At 43.1% G+C, this 18,919-nt stretch overlaps 1 protein-coding gene and 1 non-coding gene across 2 annotated transcripts; both read left to right on the forward strand.

Annotated features, from left to right (window-relative positions):
* Window positions 1–6,824, forward strand: PROCR (protein C receptor). The gene is made up of 4 exons (XM_037164589.2): window positions 1–284; window positions 2,468–2,719; window positions 3,055–3,330; window positions 3,567–6,824. Exons 1-4 carry the CDS (start codon window positions 206–208, stop codon window positions 3,680–3,682), a joined length of 723 nt encoding a protein of 240 aa, XP_037020484.2. The 5' UTR covers window positions 1–205; the 3' UTR covers window positions 3,683–6,824.
* Window positions 6,825–18,783: 11,959 nt separating this feature from the next.
* On the forward strand, window positions 18,784–18,919 carry LOC119063393 (small nucleolar RNA SNORA42/SNORA80 family). Its single transcript, XR_005085165.1, has one exon. It is a non-coding gene; the product is annotated as a small nucleolar RNA SNORA42/SNORA80 family (small nucleolar RNA).

An 18,919-nucleotide genomic window follows, 5' to 3' on the forward strand; every position in this document is an offset into this window, starting at 1 on the left:
GAAATGAGACAGGGTAGGAATAACACTTTATAAGCCTGACGCCCTTTTCCTCTAGGCACCTCCTGGCCACCTTCCAGCCTCCTCTGTTCAGTCCCCTCCCCTCCCGGGCAGCCCTCACTTCTTGTCTCCCGAGGCTGCAGGCGGTGGGAGCCCCCAGCCTGCCAGAGCCAGGAGCCCAGGTGGGGTCAAGAACTCCACTCCCACGATGTTGACAACATTGCTGCCACTGCTGCTTCTACTGCTCCTGCCCGACAGGGCCCTTTGTAGCCTGGAAGCGTCAGATGGTGAGTCGGGGCACATCTCCCGCCTTGGGATGGTGCTGGAGACTTTAGCCTGTCTGGGTATGTGGACAAGACCAGAGGAGTGTGTGTCTGCAGCTGCAGTGTGTGGCTGGATCTCTCTATAGGGCAGGCAGGGTCCCAGGGACAGGTTTGTAACCTAAATCCAAGTGAGGAAGTACAGTTCAGCACATGGAGGGGGGGAGATGGAGGAGGCTGGGGTCAGGGAGTGGTGGTAGAGGACAGGACTGGAAAGATGAGACAGAGACAGGTACAAGTGGGGAGGGAGTTAGCCTCAGGGAGAGGGAAGAGGCAGGGGTGAGGTCTGGAGAGGGAGCGCTGAGGGTGTGATGTGGATGGGGGTGAGTCTAGGGAAGAAGGGAAGGCACCCAGAGATGAGATGAGAGATGGAAGGAATGGGAAGGCAAGGAGAACGGAGGGAAGACTTGGCGAAAGCCCAGGGCTGAGGTACCTGAGGCAGAAAAGGGGACCAGAGAAGGTGGAGGAGTACTGGCGGCAGTGGGTGAGGTGAAGCTGGGGGAAGGAGAAGCTGTGCTCAGTGGGAGAAGTTGTGGGAGATAAGGCTGCCTGAAAGGCTCCGTTTAAGCGCAGAAGGGGAATTCTTGCCCTTCATTGTCATTGCACGGTGGCCTCCTTTCCCTTCTCCTACAATCTCTACAGCTTCGGTCTCCCCCTCCGAGAAGGAGTGAATAATAACCAGTATTCAGTGAGCGCTTGTTATGGCTAATGCACACATGGACTCATTTAACCCCCACAAAATCTCTACAAGGCATGCAATATTATTATTTCCATTTCACAGAGGAGACTGGGGCGCACAGCAGTTAAGAACCCATCCAGGGTTACCCACACAGATGTTCTTATTCACACCCGCGGGCACAGAGCACTTCTCAAATGCCAACGCAGTCACGACACACAGGCACAGATGTGCAACCCCAGACTCATACCCTCTAACACATTCTCCGGGCACCAACTCTGTGCCCGGCTGTTTCCAGGTGCAGGAGGCAGAGATCAGCAGATGTGATTCTAGGCTAGAGGAGCCCAGTGCTGCCCGTGTGCGCAGTTATGTGGATTCTGGGATCCCTGAAGCAGGTCCACTGTGTCTGGGAGGGTAAAGAGGAGAGGCGTCAGGAAAGCTTCTCCAAGGAGAAAACAACGCAGCTGAGCCTTGAAGCGTGAATAGGTTCACGCTCTGCCAGGAGGCAGAGCAACCCTGACGTGCAATTTACATGTCAGTCAAAAGGCAGCACAAGGAAGTCCAAGGACTTTGGTATATGTAGGTACTGGGAAGAGGCCGAAGCAGGCAGCAGGGGCCTCATCCCCAGCAGCCTTGAATGCTGTGCTAAAGACTTTGGACTTGATTCCACGAACAGGTACCCTGTGGGAAGTCAGTAGAGCTGGACGGCTAAAAGTGCTAGACTCCAACCTCTCGCATTCAAACCTTGCCTTTACTGTACACATTTTAGCCTGTTTCCCATATAGGCTGGGGTTAATAATAGTAGCTGCTGCATTAAGTTAATGGGAGGAAGGCACGAATAACATGATAATGTGTGTCAAGTACAGTGCCCAGGTACATAAGCCCAATAATAATAATTATTATAATGATTAATTACTGATAGGGGAGTATGTCCCCAGAGCACTTTAAGCAGAAGAACACAATCTTATTTCTGGGTGAAGTGGAGGTCAGATTAAAAGGGGTCACACCGAAGAATGAAGGCAGGGGTGTGTGGAAAGAAATCACCACCAGCCCAGGTGAGGACCAACAAGGCCTGAAGGAGGGCACTGGCTGAGGAGTCAGAACTGGGATTTTTCTTGTAGGTCAGGAATTGCTGACCAACTGGAAATGGGGGAAGGAAGGGGTGAGAGAGAGAAAGGAGATCAGAATGGCTCTTCCACTGACTGCTTGGATTACCCTGGAGCAAGTGGTTTCTCCTCTTCTGGCCTATTTCCTCTCCTGTAAAACGAAGATAATAATCCCTGTCCTACCCTCCTGGCAGGATTACTGTGAGCATTAAATGGGAGAGAGGGTGGGAGGACACTTTATGAAGGACCAAGAAGGTGGGCAGCCAGCCTCTGGGTAGGGGATTATTATCTGGGCTCCATGCTGACCCATCCCTCACCAGCCCGTCCCAGGCCAGCGGGGTACTAACGCGCTGACTTCCGCCCCCCAGGCCCACAGAGTTTCCACATGCTCCAGATCTCCTACTTCCCAGACCCCAATCAAGTGTTGCACCGAGGCAACGCGTCGCTGGGGGGGCTGCTGACACACGTACTGGAAGGCCAGGACTCCAACATCACGATCCTCCAGCTGCATCCCGTGCAGGAGCCCAAGAGCTGGGCGCTCACAGAAAAAAGTATACAGCTCTACCTGCAACAGTTCCAGGGCGTGGTGCAGCTGGTGCACAAGGAGCGGGGTGTGGCTTGTGAGTGGCCTGCGTGCGGGGGCGGGGCCCAGACGGAGCAGAACCTGTAGGGGGTCTTGTGGATGGGCGTGGCCCCAGGGGCGTGGCCTTGTGTGAAAGGGCGGCTCTCTGGAGCCCAGTGGTGCCCAGGCACCAGTATTTGCTTATTGCTGAGTACCAGCTGGAGGCTGGAGAGGAGTCAATGTCCTGGACCATAGGCCGTCCATCAGGCTCTCGTCCTGTTCCCACAGTCTTGGGGTAAACCCACCCTGAACCCCAAAAGTTCACTTCCTCCTGATGGACATCCCTCGCACCTTCTCCACACAGCCCCTTGACCCTGAATCCCTCATCCGCAGTTCCTCTGACCATTCGCTGTTTCCTGGGCTGTGAGCGGCCCCCTGAAGGTACTAGAGCCCAAGCCTTCTTTGATGTGGCTGTAAACGGTAGCTCTTTTGTGAGTTTCCGGCCAGTGGACGCCACGTGGGTGGCAGGGCCCCAGGCCCACTCCAGAGTGGTCACCTACACCCTGCAGAAGCTCAACACCTACAATCGGACTCGGTACGACCTGCAGGATTTCCTGCAGAACACCTGTATGCAGTACGTGAAGGAATACAACGCAAAAAGTTCAAAAGGTATGATGGTATTGGCGATGGGCCTGTGTATTGGGTGGGTTCCAGTCAAATGGATGGACCTGGGTACCTTGAGAAACAGGAGGCCCAAGGCTGGGGGTTTGGGACTGAGTACACATAGCTTAAGTCACGTAGTAAATTGGGCCCTTCCTTTGGGGCAGAAATTCCTTGGGTTTCTACTCAAACCATGGATTCCTTGGAGGTTTGTCCTTCATACTAACTCTCTACATGTTCTCCAGAGAGCCAAACAGGCCGCTCCTACACATCGCTGGTCCTGGCTATCCTGGTGGGCAGTTTCATCATCACTGGTGTGGCTGTAGGCATCTTCCTGTGCACAGGTGGACGGCAGCGTTAATTACTCTCCAATCCCCTCTGGCAAACTGCTGGACTGATGGGAGAAGATCTCAGCTCACTGAAAAACCGAACAGATTCCCCACCTGGGACTCTGTTTCCCAGGAGGTTTGGAGTGGCAGCTTCCTTCTCCCAGATCTGCCCACCCAGACTTTGGGAGAGCAAAGGAGAGAAGACTAGGAGACAGAGTATTTGGTTTATTGAGTACTGAACTGGTCTGAATGCTTCTCTTTCTTGGTGGAAAAGAGATGATGGAGTTGTGGTGGTGGTGGTGGGGTCTATGGCCCATCCTCCACAGACAGACAGAATCGCCAAATAAAACAAGTCATCTACAACCAAAATAAATACCATTCAATGTTTCCAGGTGTGTCAGACATGGGAAGGGACAGTGGTATGAAGGAGGTAGAAAGAAATAACCAGAGAATGGTAGAAGTGAAAACGGTAAGTATTATGGGAGCAAGGAGTTATTAGTTAATCAATCAACTAATAACTAATAAATTCCTTACATATAAGGCATTATTATTTTCTCTACTTTGCAGAACTTCTAGAAAAGTGGCCTCGACCCTTTGCTTCTACTTCCTTATTTCCCAAGCACCCATCACCCACTGCAGACTCACATTTCTGTAAACTGCTTTAATGTCCTCAATGACCTCTAATTGTGAAAAGTTCATCCTCCGTGATTTGGGCACATTTCACCTTGTGAGCTAGAATGCTTATTACCCCAACTTCTGACAAATCATACTTCTAATTTTTAGAAACTGTTCAATCCCTTCATTATGTTTTAGCTTCCTCAGAATTCCATTTTGGGGCTCCTTTTGTTCTCCTTTAAACTATGCCTTTCTGGATGACCTACCAACTTGCATGGCTCCAGAAACCATCTGTCTGTGGTGATTTCTTGTCTTTGACAGTATGTGTTTTGTCCAGAAACAGACTTGAGTTTTACTTCTTTGAGCCAGGCATTTTAACTTCTTTGGGTCTCAGTTTCTTCATAAACAGAAGGTATGATAAAATATATACAAAGGATACAATACCTCATAGAGGCATTATACCTCATAGAAGCATTATGCATATTAAATAAGAATATAATGTGTATATATATATACACTCAATAAATATAGAGTGGGGCAAAAGTAGGTTTGTAGCTGTGAGTACGTGAAACACAGAGTTTATTCTTGTATTATTATTTAATAACTATGGTATTCTTTTCCATATGAATAACTATGAAACTACTTTTGCCCCACCCTATGTAGCACTTGCTGTTGGCCTCCAGACACCCCATAGGCACTGATTCTTGCAAATCACTGCTACTTTAATATTTTGAAGGCATTTTAGAGTCAACATGTTCAAAATAAACGCCGTATCTTTCTCCCCAAACCTGTTCCTTGTCTTCTGTTGTTTACCATCAGTCAAATAGAATTACCATCAAATCACATCAACATAAAGACCTTAGTGTCAACCTTTACTTACTCCCTGGTCATCCCCCATCTATAAAACATAGTATCTGTAGACTCTTCTGTTCCCTCCTTTCCACTGCACTGCTTTTGTTTCAGGTATCATAATGCATCTATTTCTTTATGGTAGGCATGGGGGTGTGCCACCCAGTTCTACCTTCAAGGAGAGACTTGGTGTTCAGCTACAGAGAGCAAAGCCAGCCGATCACCTCTTGCTGCTTCAGTTCCTTCAGTGTCTGCCTCACCTGCAGAGAACAGTCTCATACAAGGTCATGCTCATCCTGGGGCCACCCTTATCTGGTGAATGAGCACAGCAGGGGTATAAAAAGGGTCAGCCTTTCTGGCCTACTACAGGACAATTCTGATGAGCAGTATTCACTCCAGAACCCCTTGCCAGGTTGGTTGACTGGGTCTATGTCGGATCTACGTTGCAGCTTGAGTTCACCCTCTATTCAATCCTGCTTCCTCCCCCTGGTTAATATCTTGCACCTCAAACTCTGCTTCAGCATCTACTTCCCCAAAAACCCAACCGGTGACGGACAACCTCACTCTGTCACCAGCAGCTGAGGAATTTTCTCAGTCTTTTGTCTGGACTATGGCAACAGCCTCCTCCTAATTGTTCTCCTGGTCTTTAATTTCTCCAAGTTCTGTTTCATCTTCTACGTAACATTTAAAAAAAAACAAACATCGATTTGATCATATCATTGTTCTGTTTTATGAATTTCCCATACTCACTGAGCTAAATTCAGAATCTTCAAACTGACATTCAAGGATTTGTACAACCTGGCTCCATCCTAATTTTCCAATTTTATTTCTTACCACTTCTTTTTGCCCAACTCTGCTTTAGATGATCAATTTAAAAAATATATCTTTAAATGGCAGAAGTAATACCAAAACAGTAGCAATATAGAAGTTTACCAGGAGAAAAGTGAAAGACCCCTGCTTTCTCCTTCACCCTACACCCTTACCTCAAAGTTATGCCGAGGTTCTCAGTTGCAGGCAACGGGAACCAACTCTGCCAAGTGCAGGGGAAAATGAATATATTTGAAGGTTATCAAGTAATTCCTCAGAGTTCGTGGGAAGGCCAGCTAATGAGAGCTCAGAAAATAGAAACAGGGGTCACAACCAAAGTCACAGCACAGGGTTGGCCGAGGCAAGGACACTACAGCTGGAACCGCTACCTCCCTCGCCACTGTAGGCTGCCACCTTAAATGAATTCTCCTCCATCGCAGTGTCTTTACACTCTTTGTTCAAGATTCAAAGTCCTGGTGGGAGCATTCAAAGGACCAAGCCTGGATCATGTTGCCTCTGCCTTTGCTGCAAGGAGGAGGGTGGGGGGAACTTCAAGTACGATATCTTTGGCTTCTCTTGGGGGATGTGGGACCCTGTCTCCCATTAAGATCCACACAGAAGAAGAGGTTTCAGGTGTTGGAAAACCTAAAATAAACCCTAAATGTTCACCATGTCTCTCACCGTCAGTTTATTTACTCATTCAGTATATGCTTATCAGTCACCTCCCTATATAAGGTTGTATACTGTGTACTTTGGAAGATACAGAAAGTCGAAGACATGATTCTTCTTAAGGAGATCATTGTTTACTTGGGATGATGCAACATACACAAACAAGGATAACCTAAGGAGGATATCCTAGTAACTGGAATAAACTCATGAATAAATATGCTATTTTGTGATTTACTGTTGTAGCTCTCATTTACATATTGACTTACAGGTTTTTGAATCCTTTAACTTGCATTTAACATTCAGTACTGAGATTTTGTAAAATAGGTATTCTCTGCACTTTAGACTAGAAAACATGCTTAGTGAGGATAGTAAACAGAGTTAAGTAAGTACATAAAGTAAATGGCAGAGTCAGTATTCAAACCCATGCCTTCGTGTTCTGGAATTTATGCTTTTTCTTCTCTAGTAAAACTGAAGAAATCAGAGGAAATTGGAAGGGGCTGGGGGTGGGAAATGTAGGATTCGTAGGCGGGTAAGATATGACTATACAGAAATAGGAAACAGAACAGCTTGAATAATGGCACAGAGTTAAGAAAAGGCAGAATAAATCTTAGGAAGGATAACTAGCCCAGTGTGATAGAAGAATAAAAGAAAGGTGGAAAATGAGACTGGAAAGGTAGGCTGGGGTTTCATTGTATTGGGCCTCTAAAACCTGGTGAAGGCATGTGTTCTTTAGGTGGGAAAAAAAAACCTGTAAATGATTGAAAGCTGGTGGGCAGAAAGCTGCAGAACTCTTCCTTCCCGTTTGTTCAGTGCTGCCACTGTGGTAGTTCAGGTCCTCACCAGCTCTGACCTAGACTGCTAGAATCAGATATTACTCATTTTAATTCCCTCAAAAAGTTGCTGTCAGAATGCTCTTTCTAAAGCATGCCAATTGTCTGCCCAGAATTCGTTAGTCCTTCTACTGTTCATAGCACAAAATCCAAACTCTGCAATATGGAGTGAAGACCCTCCACAACCCAGCACCAACCTATATTTTCTCTAGCTTTCTCTTCAACTCTCTTAGTCCACTTGGGTTGCTATAACAAAGTTATCATGGAGTGGGTGGCTTAAACAACAAACATTTCTTAGTTCTGGAGACTGAGAAGTCCAAGGACAAGGTGCTGGCCTAGTTGGTATTTGGTGAGGGCCTGCTTTTTGGTTCACAGGTGTCCATCTCCTCAGTGTTCTCACCTGGTGGAAGCAGGGAAAGAGCTCTCTGGAGTCTCTTTTTTAAGGGCATTAGTCCCACTCATGAGTGTTCTATCCTCATGACCTAATCACCTCCCAAAGTCCCCACCTCCAAATACCATCATATTGGACATTAGGTTTCAACATGTCAATTTGGGTGGGGGTAGGGGTCCACAAACACACAATCTATAGCAACCCCCTCCTTTCTCAACCTACCTCTTAGCTCTTCCAATTTATTCTAGTTTTCTCAAATATGCTCTGTCTTTTCTGGTCATGCCATTTCATATTGTATTCTTTTCTCTTCCTGGCTCACTCCTATTCATCTTTGAAACTGAGTGCAAATGTCATCTCTGCGGTGAAGCCATCCATGATTCACCTACATGTAGCATTTGATAAAATCTAATACTTTGTCATGATAAGCACTTAACAAACTAGGAATAGCAGAGAACTCATTCAACCCAATGAAGGTTATCTATTTTTTAAAAGCCCATAGCTAACATCATACTTATGATAAAATACTAGAACTTTCTCCCTAAAATCAGAAACAAGACAAAGATTTATATTTTTCCTGCTTCTATTCAACATTGTATTTGAGGTTCTAGCATGAGCAATCAGGCAAGAAAAAGAAATAAAATGCACCTGGATTGGAAAGGAAGAAGTAAAAGTATATTCAGAAATGACATGATCTTATATGTAAAAAAAATCCTAAAGGACCCACAAAAAAGACTATTAGAGCTAATCAACAAGTTTAGTAAGGTTTAAGGATACAAGATCAATATTTAAAAATCAATTGTATTCCTATACACTAGTAATGAACAATTCACAAATGAAATTAAGAAGAGAATTCCATTTACAATAGCACATACACTCAAAACCATAAATCCTTGTTGAAAGATATTAAAGAAGGCCTAAATAAGTGGGAAAACATCTTGTATTCATTGATCAGAGACTTTATATGTTAAGACAGCAATATTCCCCATACTAATCTGCAGATTCAACAAAATCTCCATGAAAATCTCATTTCTTTTGTTGCAGAAATTGATGCCCTAATCCTAAAATTCATATGGAAGTACAAGAGACTCAGAATAGCTCCCTCCAAAAAACTTGAATAAAAATATTGAGGACTCACGCTTGATTTCAAAACTTACTGCAAAGCTATGGTGATCAACATGATGTTTTATTGGCATAAAGACAAACCTATAGATCAGTGAAATAGGACTTGGACTCCAGAAATAAACCTATACATTTGTGGTTGATTGACTTTCTACAAGATGCTAAGATAATTCAATGGACAAGGAATAATCTTTTCAACAAATGGTGTTGGGACAACTGGATAGCAGCAGGCAAAGAATGAAACTTGAATCCCAACCTCACACTATCTACACAAATTAACTCAAAATGGATCAAAGACTAAAATACAAAATCTAAAGTCATAAAACTTTTAGAAGAAAACATAGGCATAAATATTGACCTTGGATTAGTCAATGGTTTCTTAGATATGGTCCAAAAACCACGAGCAACAAAAAGAAAAATAGATACAACAGAATTCATCAAAACAAAATACTTCTGCACTTCACAGGATACTATAAATAAAGTAACAAGACACCCCACAGAATACAAGAAAATATTTGTAAATCATATGTCTGACAAGAATCTAGTATCCAGAATACATAAAGAACTCTTACAACACACCAAAAAGACAAGTAAACCAATTTTAAAATAGGTACTCTTCAAAAAAAGATACACCGGCAATCAATAAGCTCATGAAAATATGTTAAGCATCATTAGATATTAAGGAAATGCAAGTCAAAACTATAATGAGATACCATTTCACATAATCAAGAAAGGCTATAATAAAAAAGGACAAAAATAATAAGTGTTGGGAAGATATGGAGAAAGTGGAACACTCATACAATTCTGCTGGGCATATAAAATGGTGAAGCCACTTTGGAAAACACTTGATAGTTCCCAAAAAGTTAAACATAGAGTAACCATATGATTCAGCAACTCTACTCCTGGTATATACTCAAGAGAATTAAAAATATGTATCTATACAAATGCTTGTATATGAATGTTCATCACAGCATTATTCATAATGGCCAAAAGGTAGGGACAATCCAAATGTCTATCAATTGATGAATGGATGAAGCAAATGTGGTATATTTATACAACAGAATATTATATAGCCATAAAGATGAAGTAGTGATCCATGCTACAACATGGAATAACATTGAAAACACTATGACAAATGAAAGAAGAAGCCAGTCACAAAGAACCACATCTCGTATGATCCCATTTATATGAAATGTCCAACATAGGCAATCCACAGACAGAGAAAGTAGGTGGGTGGTGTCTAGTGCTGAGGGGGCAAGGTGGTGACAGAGAGTGACTGCGAAAGGATACAGGATTTCTTTTGAGGTGATGTAAATATTCTAAACTTAAATTGCTGTGATGAATGCACAATTCTAAATATAGTTAATTACATTAAATTGCATACTTGGGTGAATCTTATGGTATGTGAATTATATCTCAATAAACATGTTTTGAAGTGGTAAAATAATCTTCAGCATGAAAAGAGAAAGCAATAGCTCCTCAAATCAATGGCCAGCAAAAAAAATTAACTTGTTTTTTAAATTTAAAAAAAGCTCTTAAGCTTGACTGGTGTGGCTCAGTGGATTGAGTGCAGGGCTAGGAAGCAAAGGGTTGCTGGCCATGTGCAGGGCACATGTGCAGGCCAGGTCCCCAGTAGGGGGCGCACAAGAGGCCACCACACATTGATGTTTCTCCCTTCCTTCTCCTCTCTTTAAAAATACATTTTTTAGAAAGTTTTTAAAAAGCCCCTAGAGTTAGGTTAGGAGAGGTTAATTTTTTCTTTGTGTTTTCTCAATCTATAGTCTGCTTGATATTTTTCTGAGCCCACAGGGAGAATTAGGAGGTAGAATTATAATAAAATGTTATACCTGAACTCTCTTGTACTGATACGAAAACCGAAGCTGGGAAAGACTAAGTGGCTTGTCCCAAGTTCCACAGCTGGTACACCTGGAACTAGACCTTGGGACTTCTTGCTTTTGACCCTGAACTATTGCTGTTAGATGGGGCAGAAGTCATAGGATGTAGCGATAAGGGGATTACTTGTAGTGATCCTCTGAAAGTTCATGTCCACATCCAACAATCGAGGTAAAGAGGCAAGAAAACAGTGGGATGAGGAGCTGACCTTTCAGGGAGAAAGGTATGATTCTCATATCAAGGAGGTCCTAACAGAGTAGAGAGTGAATAGAAAATTCATCTGCCTCTGCTTGCATATGTCAATACTTACTTGTTCATAGTTGTTTGACCTTGGGTTAGTCAGTGCACCTCTCTGAAAGGGAGTTTTTAATTTCTAAAACATACCTTCCAGCTCTGATAACTAGGATTCTGAGTTCCGAAGTCCAGACAGTTGCATTTGGGCAACAGTAAGGGCCCCCAGCAGTCGTACCCTTGAGCTTCTTGAAACTCCTTTGGAATGTAGCTTAGGCCTGAACTCAGCCCAGCCAGGAGGTCCAGTTGGAATTTACACAAGAAATAAACAAATCTGGAATAAATTTAAACAAGTGACTTCCCAAATATTCTAAAAGCCTCCTTCTGGCCGGATTGGCTTACAAGCATGGCTTGTAATTCCCTGCCGTATAATTCAGTTTAACATTTTATGGCTTGATTCTATGCCTCCTGCCAAGTGGTCTCAGGTTTAGGTTACTGTGAATCATTCTTCTTCCAATTCAGCCAAGTGTTGCCGGGGCCAATTTGATGCTAAGCATTGTGCTAACTGCTCTCAGGGACAGAGAAATGGATAAAATGAGATCTCTGCCCAGGAGCTCACAGTCTCAAGCATGTAAAACTGCTCACTGTTTCCTACCTTCATGTCTTGTCCCACCGGAAGGGTTCAGAGACAATAACGCTCATGGCGGTGTCATCGAGGATAACAATGCATCCTTCTGGAATACCTCTCCAAGAACCTGCCCGAGGCTCTTCTTGAGAAGATGTCACTCTTTTCAGAAGTATGTCCATGGTATTTGACTTGATTTATTTTTTCATCATAAATTTGCTTGTAAGCAGATAATAAACCATGAACATTTCCCACTAATAATGAAAACCTTTCAATGTTGGAGTCCACATCTTCAAACTTTTTAAGGATCTTGTTGAGGTCTGCAAAAGCTTCTGCTACACCCATTCACTGTAAATGTTCTTGGTGTGTCTTCTTCTTTTTCTTCTGCAGTTTTCTTTTCTCTTGCCTCTTCTTCAGCGAGGCACTCCTGTTCCATTTCCATCATGAGGCAGTTCCTCAGGAACCACATCTAGGAGCACCTCAATGTCACCCTCATCCACAACTAGGTTAGGTTGTTCGCCACGTCAGCTACAGCCTTGTTGACTTTTGCCACCTCCTCATTCTCGGAAAATCCTTTGAAGTCATGGATGAAGCTCTTGAGGGTCTTCTTCCAGATGCCATTCATGCACTCCTTGGCGACATCACCCCAAGCCCAAGCAAGGTTCTTGACACAGTCGTAGATGTTGTAACCCTTCTAGAACTGTATCAGTGTCCTCTCATCATCTTCCTCAATTGCAGCAAGAGCCTGGAAAAGGTCCTCCTCTGGGAGAAGGTCTGGGAGCTGCTATAACTCTTTGGCCCAGTGGATGGATCAAGGAGAAGGTATTTGGAGGGAGACACACCACTTTAACATCAGGATGAAGATGGCCAATAAAGGAGCGTGTCTGGGAGCATCATCAACGATAAGCAAAATCTTGAAAGGTCTGTCATTCTCCAAACAGTACCTCTCCATGTCTCCGGCTTAACAATTCAGAAGACATCTTGGAGGAGGAGCTGGGTGGTCTGTGACTTCTTATCACTCCTGTAGTATACTGACGGCCTGTGCTTGCTGACCGGCTTGAAGGCCCTGGCTTCTCGGTGGGCTACACCACAAAAGGTTTCAATTCATAGCCCAAAACATTGTCCCCAAGCGAGACTGTTACCCCATCCTCAAAGGCCTTGAAACCTGGCATTGACTTGGTCTCCTTATACATAGAAGTCCTCTCAGGCATCTGATTCCAGAATAGGGAGGTTTCATCCAAATTGAACACTGGCAAGCAATTTTCCTCCACAGTCAGCTTATCTAGAGTTTCCAAAAATTCTTTGGCTGCCTTCACAACAGCATTCACAGACTCCCTTCTCGTTATATAATGAATAATGACTTTTGAATCATTTAAACCACCCGGAGCTAGCAGTAAATTCACCATCAGCCTCAGGTCAGGCCTTTTTTTCCCTGCATTGCAAACAAACTTTTGGCTTTGGCTGTGACCTTCATGGTGCTGACAGGAACACGTTTCTCGTCTGATCTTCAATCCAGCTCTTTAGAAGTTTCTCCAAGTCTGACACAGGCCCTTCTCAAGTTTTTGTTAGTCTCATTGCCTTCAGTGAAGCAGATCCGTTAACAACTTCCATTGCTTCGGTCTTGTTCTCCAAGATCGTAGCTGTAGTGGAACAGGACATGCCTGACTGGTGAGCAGTAACCATCACTGATTTTCTACTTTCAGAATCCTTAATAACTTGGAATGAGGTTTCTAGGTTAATCACGCGACGTAGCCTCTTACTGGCAACAGTAGCAGTGGATTCTGTATGCTTACGGCCACGATAAACCAAACAACACGAGGCTGCATCAAGCAGGAGATGCGATGCAGTCGAGAGATGCAGTAAACACAAGATATTCGAGGCTGCTGCCGACACTCCGTTTTATAGCAAGCTACTCTCTTATAAGTAGAAAGGGTACACTCTAAAATAATAAAACATGTAGTATAGTAAATACTTAAACCAGTAACATAGCTGTTTATCATCATTATCAAGTACTATGTCCTGGACATAATTGTATGTGCTGTACTTTTATAGGACTGGCGGTGCAGTAGGTTTGTTTATACCAGCATCACCACGAATACATGAGTAATGCTTTTTCCTCCCATGTTATGGTGGCTATGAAGTCACGAGGCATTAGAAATTTTTCAGCTCCATTGTAATCCTCTGGGACCACCATCGTATATATGGTCCATCACTGACTGAAACACCGTCACACTGCATATGACTGTACTTCGATGTTTATTCTGAGTAAGATGGGAAGCCATTAGAGGCTTTTGAGAAGAGGGGTGACATGATCTGACTTCCGTTTGGAGAGTGTCATTATGGCTACCATGGGGGAAATAGAGCTTAGGGGGCAATGACAAATTCAGGGAGCCCCACGGACACGGACGCTCATTCTAGAAGGTTCTTATAACAATACGGGTGGAAAATGATGGTCGGGCAAACCAGGGTGTTAGCGTGGATGGTCAAAGTACCTGGGCAGTGGACATATCATGAAGACAGAGCTTGTTAACAGATTGGATGTGGGTATAAGAGAAATAAAAGAATGAATAAATGACTTTAAGAAATGCAAATTAAAGCCAAAACACGATGCTACTACTTACCCACCAGAATAGTTAAACAGAAAAACGCAAGTCTAGAAAGGAAGGTGGGAGGGAAGACAATACTGGTGAGGATATAAAACAACTAGGACTTCAATGCACTGCTGTTTGTAATGGGAACTGGCACAACCGCTTTAGAAAGATGGTCGTTCCACTAAAGCTGAATATATGCCTCCTAGGTGTAACTCTAATGGACATGCTTACATGAGGTCAGTGAAAAGCATATATATATATGATTGGTCATAGCGGTATTCTCCGGAATAGCCCAAAATGGAAACTACCCAAACATTCATGAAGAATAGAATGATGTAACAAATGATACCATATTTACATAATAGAATATACAGCAATGAGGATGGCCAAATTATTATACTCCTTAGTATAAATTAATCTCACAGATATAACGTTGAGCAAAAGAAGCCAGACAAAAAATTACATGCCTTGGCTGGTGTGGCTCAGGGGATTGAGTGCCTGCCTGCAAGCCGAAAGGTGGCCAGTTTGATTCCCAGTCACGGCATATGTCTGGGTTGCAGGCCAGCTCCCCAGTTGGGAGCCATATGAGAGGCAAGTGATTGATGTATCTCTTGCACATCGATGTTTCTCTCCCTCTCTTTCTCCCTCCCTTCCCCTCTCTCTGAAGATAAATTTTTAAAAAATTTAAACTATATAGTATATGCTTCCATCTATATAAATGTCAAAGACACACAGAACTAACCTATGGTTATAAGAAGGAGGATATTGGTTCCCCTCAGGGAGCTGTGATTAGAAGAGGACATAAAGATTTCTGGGGCAATGGTTTGTGTCTCTATCTGGATGCTAACTATATCAATGTCCTCACTTTGTGAACATCCACTGAGTTATACACTTATAAATTGTGCATTTTTCCATATCAGCATTAGGTTTCCATAAATTTTATATTAAAAAGGAATGACTATGGTTTTTGGTCTGAGTAACTGGAAGTTACGTTCTAATTTTTTAAAAGATTTTATTTATTTATTTTAGACAGAGGAGAAGGGAGGGAGAGAGGGAGAGAAACATCAATGTGTTGTTGCCTCTCACACACCCCCTAATGGTGATCAGGCCTGCACCCAGGCATGTGCCCTGACTGGGAATCAAATCGTGGTTTGCAGGCCAGTATTCAATCCACTGAGCCACAGCAGCCAGGGCTAAGTTCTCATTTTTTGAAAGGGGGATGCTATAGGAGAAGTAAGCTTGGTGGGAAATCAGTTTTGTACATATTCAATTTGATACTTAATAAGACACTTATCGCCCTGGTTGGTGTAGCTCAGTGGATTGAGCACGGGCTGCAAACCAAAGGGTCACCAGTTTGATTCCCAGTCAGGGCACATGCCTGGGTTGTGAGCCAGGTCCCCAGTGGGGGCCACGTGAGAGGCAACCACACATTGATGTTTCTCTCTCTCTTTCTCCCTCCCTTCCCCTCTCTCTAAAAATAAATAAATAAAATCTTTCAAAAAATAAGACACTTATTAGTATTATATTGATACTTATTTGTATTTCCATTCAAGTGGAAATGCTGATAGGCAGTTGGGACAAGTCTAAGGTTTAGGAAGAAGTCTAGGCTGCAGACCAAACTTCGGGAGCTTAGCCTATAGGTAATATGTAAATCCGTGACGCTAGATGGGATCACCTAATACCTAGTGTAGATACGGAAAATGTTTGAGGTCTAACCCCTGGGGTGCTCCAACAGCTAAAGACTAGAGATTAAAGATAAACCAGCAAAGAAAACTGAGTGGTAGACAGTGAGGTACGAAGGAAACTAACACAGAGTGGCATCTCAGAAGCCAAGTGAAAAGAAAGTTCCAAGGGGAAGTGAGCAACCATAACAGATGCTCCTGGTAGGTGGAGTAAGGAAAGGATGGACTCTTGATTCTCGATGGACATCATCAGTGACTTTGGTGAGAGCGCTCAGGGTGGTGTGGTAGGGACAAAGCCTCAGTGGGGAGGGATTAAGAAAGAAAAGGAGGAAACTGATTTGAGACAATGAGTGTAACTCTTTTGAGGAGCACGGCTTGTTTTATAGGAGAGCAGAAAAGTAGGGTATAAAATACAGTGTTAATTAAGGGTATTAAGAAAAATCTGTGAGCCCTGGCTGGTGTGGCTCGGTTGGTTGGCATGTCATCCCGTAAATAGAAAGGTTGAAGGTTTGGTTCCCGGTCAGGGCACATACCTGGGTTGCAGGCTTGGTCCCAGGTCAGATCACGTACGAGAGGCAACTGATCGATCAATGCTTCTCTCCCGCATTGATGTCTGTCTCCCTCCCTGTCTCCCTCCCTTTCCCACTCTCTAAAATCAATAAGCATGTCCTCCAGTGAGGATAACGAGAGAAGTATGTAATTAAGTATTGAAAGGAGTTATAGGGTTGAGAGGAATGTTTTTCTTTTAAGAAGGTAGATAATACAGCATGTTTGTACACTCACAGGAATAATCAATAGGAAGGGCCAATGTCAGCATCATGCTGACACCAAAATGAAAAAAGAGACATTACAAAGCAACTACAGATGAATATTCTGCATGCACATAGACCCAGAGAGCTTCAACAAACTATTAATACATGCAATCCAGAAACATAGGAAACGAGTAATCTGTCACTACCAGGTGGGGTTTATTCCAGGTAATGAAATAATGGGGCAACATTTAAAAAAATCAAGGAAGGTAACTTACTACATTGACAGATAAAAAAAGAAATAAAAATACATCTTGGGAGCATGAACGGAAAGTCAAGAGAACAGCAGATAAGGTCATTCAGGGCACTGACGTCATCGAGCTGCTTAATTAATCAAACCCGAAGCCGCTCTTGCTGCAGAACATTTCATTGCATGAGCCAAGAAGATAACATTGGAGCTGAGATTCAAAGGCACTGCAGGAGTGAGCCACGCAGCTAATCAGGGGAAGAGGCTGCCAGGCAGAGGGGCAGGCCAGGGCCAAGCCCTCGGACTCCAGTTGACCCTGCTGGATAGCTAGTCACCTTCAGGGCTGGATTGAAAAGTTCCAGAGTCAAAGATTTCAGGTGGTTGGAGGCACAAATTCACTTACTGGGGCGGATCTGAGCACCTCCTTTTTGTTTTCTCAAAAGTTGTGTTACATGTGGGCTGAAGGGTCCAGTAGCTGTTGATTTGCCCCTGGGCGCCCGTAAGATTGGAAACCATGGAAACCACGCACTGGGTGTCTTCTGTCAGCACTCGGCCCACGAGAGATGAGGAGATAAATCACAACAAGGCTTCTGTTTTAAACATTGGCTTTTACTTTATATATGTCCATATCGCACATCTTAAATGTTTTTTATCTTGATATTTTATTAATATCAACATAACATTGAAAGACTATGTTTACTCAAATATTAGTTAGAAATGTATTTGTTAGTCTATATTTTAAAATTTATTTTCCCCATCTAATTATTAAAAAATAATATTATAGGAAATAAGGAAAACAAAAAAAGTAGAAAGGGGGAAAACCAAATTTCATCAATAAATATTACTATTTAGAGATATTTCTTTTTAGAATTTTTCTGTAGTTATCATTAAAGTGATTGGAATCATAGTATATATTCTGCTTTATTTGTGTATCATTGTGATAACGTTAGTGTTATTACAAATTTTTTAACGATTATTTTAATGGCTGCATAATATATCACCATGTCGCTGTGTCATAGCTACTTAACCACTCTTCTGTTGTTAGCATCTGTATTTGTTTTTACTTTCTCACCATCACAAATATGTATGGTGGTACATAAAGGTTTTTATCTACTGGTTAAAAAAATAAAGAAGGAAAAACACATGATAATCTCAATTGATGAAGAAAACGCATTAACAGCCCTGACTGGTGTAGTTCAGTGGATTGACTGCTGGCCTGCGAATCAAAGGGCTGACAGTTCGATTCCCAGTCAGGGCACATGCCTGGGTTGTGGGCCAGGTCCCCAGTAGGGGGCGGTGAGAGGCAGCCACACCCTGATGTTTCTCTCCCTCTCTTTCTCTCTCCCTTCTCTCTAAAAATAAATAAATACAATCTTTAAAAAAAATAAAAATAACTTTAAAAAAAGAAAAAGAAAATGCATTAGCAGAATTCAACATCCATTCACACTGAAATCTCTCAACAAAATAGTAACGGAAGGAAATCTCCCCCTCCAGAGGTGGTCTACCGAAAGGGTATTATAGTTTACGGTGGAAGACTTCCTGTTTTCTCCTTAAGATTGGAAACATGGCAAGGATGTTCACTCTTGCCACTCCAATATCATCCAGCAAGTTCTAACTAATGCAACGAGGCAAGGGGGTCAGGAGAGACATAGGGAATGGAAAGGAAGAAGTTAAATTCTCTATTAGTAGCCAACATGATTGTCTATGTAGAAAATTCTATTAAATCTACCAAAAAAAACCCTACAAAAACCTCTCGTAGGATTAATTAGCAATGAGTCTGGCAAAGTTCTAGAATACAAAGACATAATAAATAAATAAATTATATTTCTGTCTACTGGCAATGAGTAATTGAAAAACAAAATTGCCTCTGGGCCTCTCATTGTGTGCCCACACCAGAGTAAACTGCAGCCTCGAACCACTGCCCAGCCTCCTTATGTGTGGGCTGTGAGCACTGAAGGGGGTTGTACAGTG

The sequence above is a fragment of the Artibeus jamaicensis genome, unplaced genomic scaffold (assembly GCF_021234435.1).
Source record: "Artibeus jamaicensis isolate MK-2021 breed Jamaican fruit bat unplaced genomic scaffold, CSHL_Jam_final contig_685, whole genome shotgun sequence".
Lineage (NCBI taxonomy): Eukaryota > Metazoa > Chordata > Mammalia > Chiroptera > Phyllostomidae > Artibeus > Artibeus jamaicensis.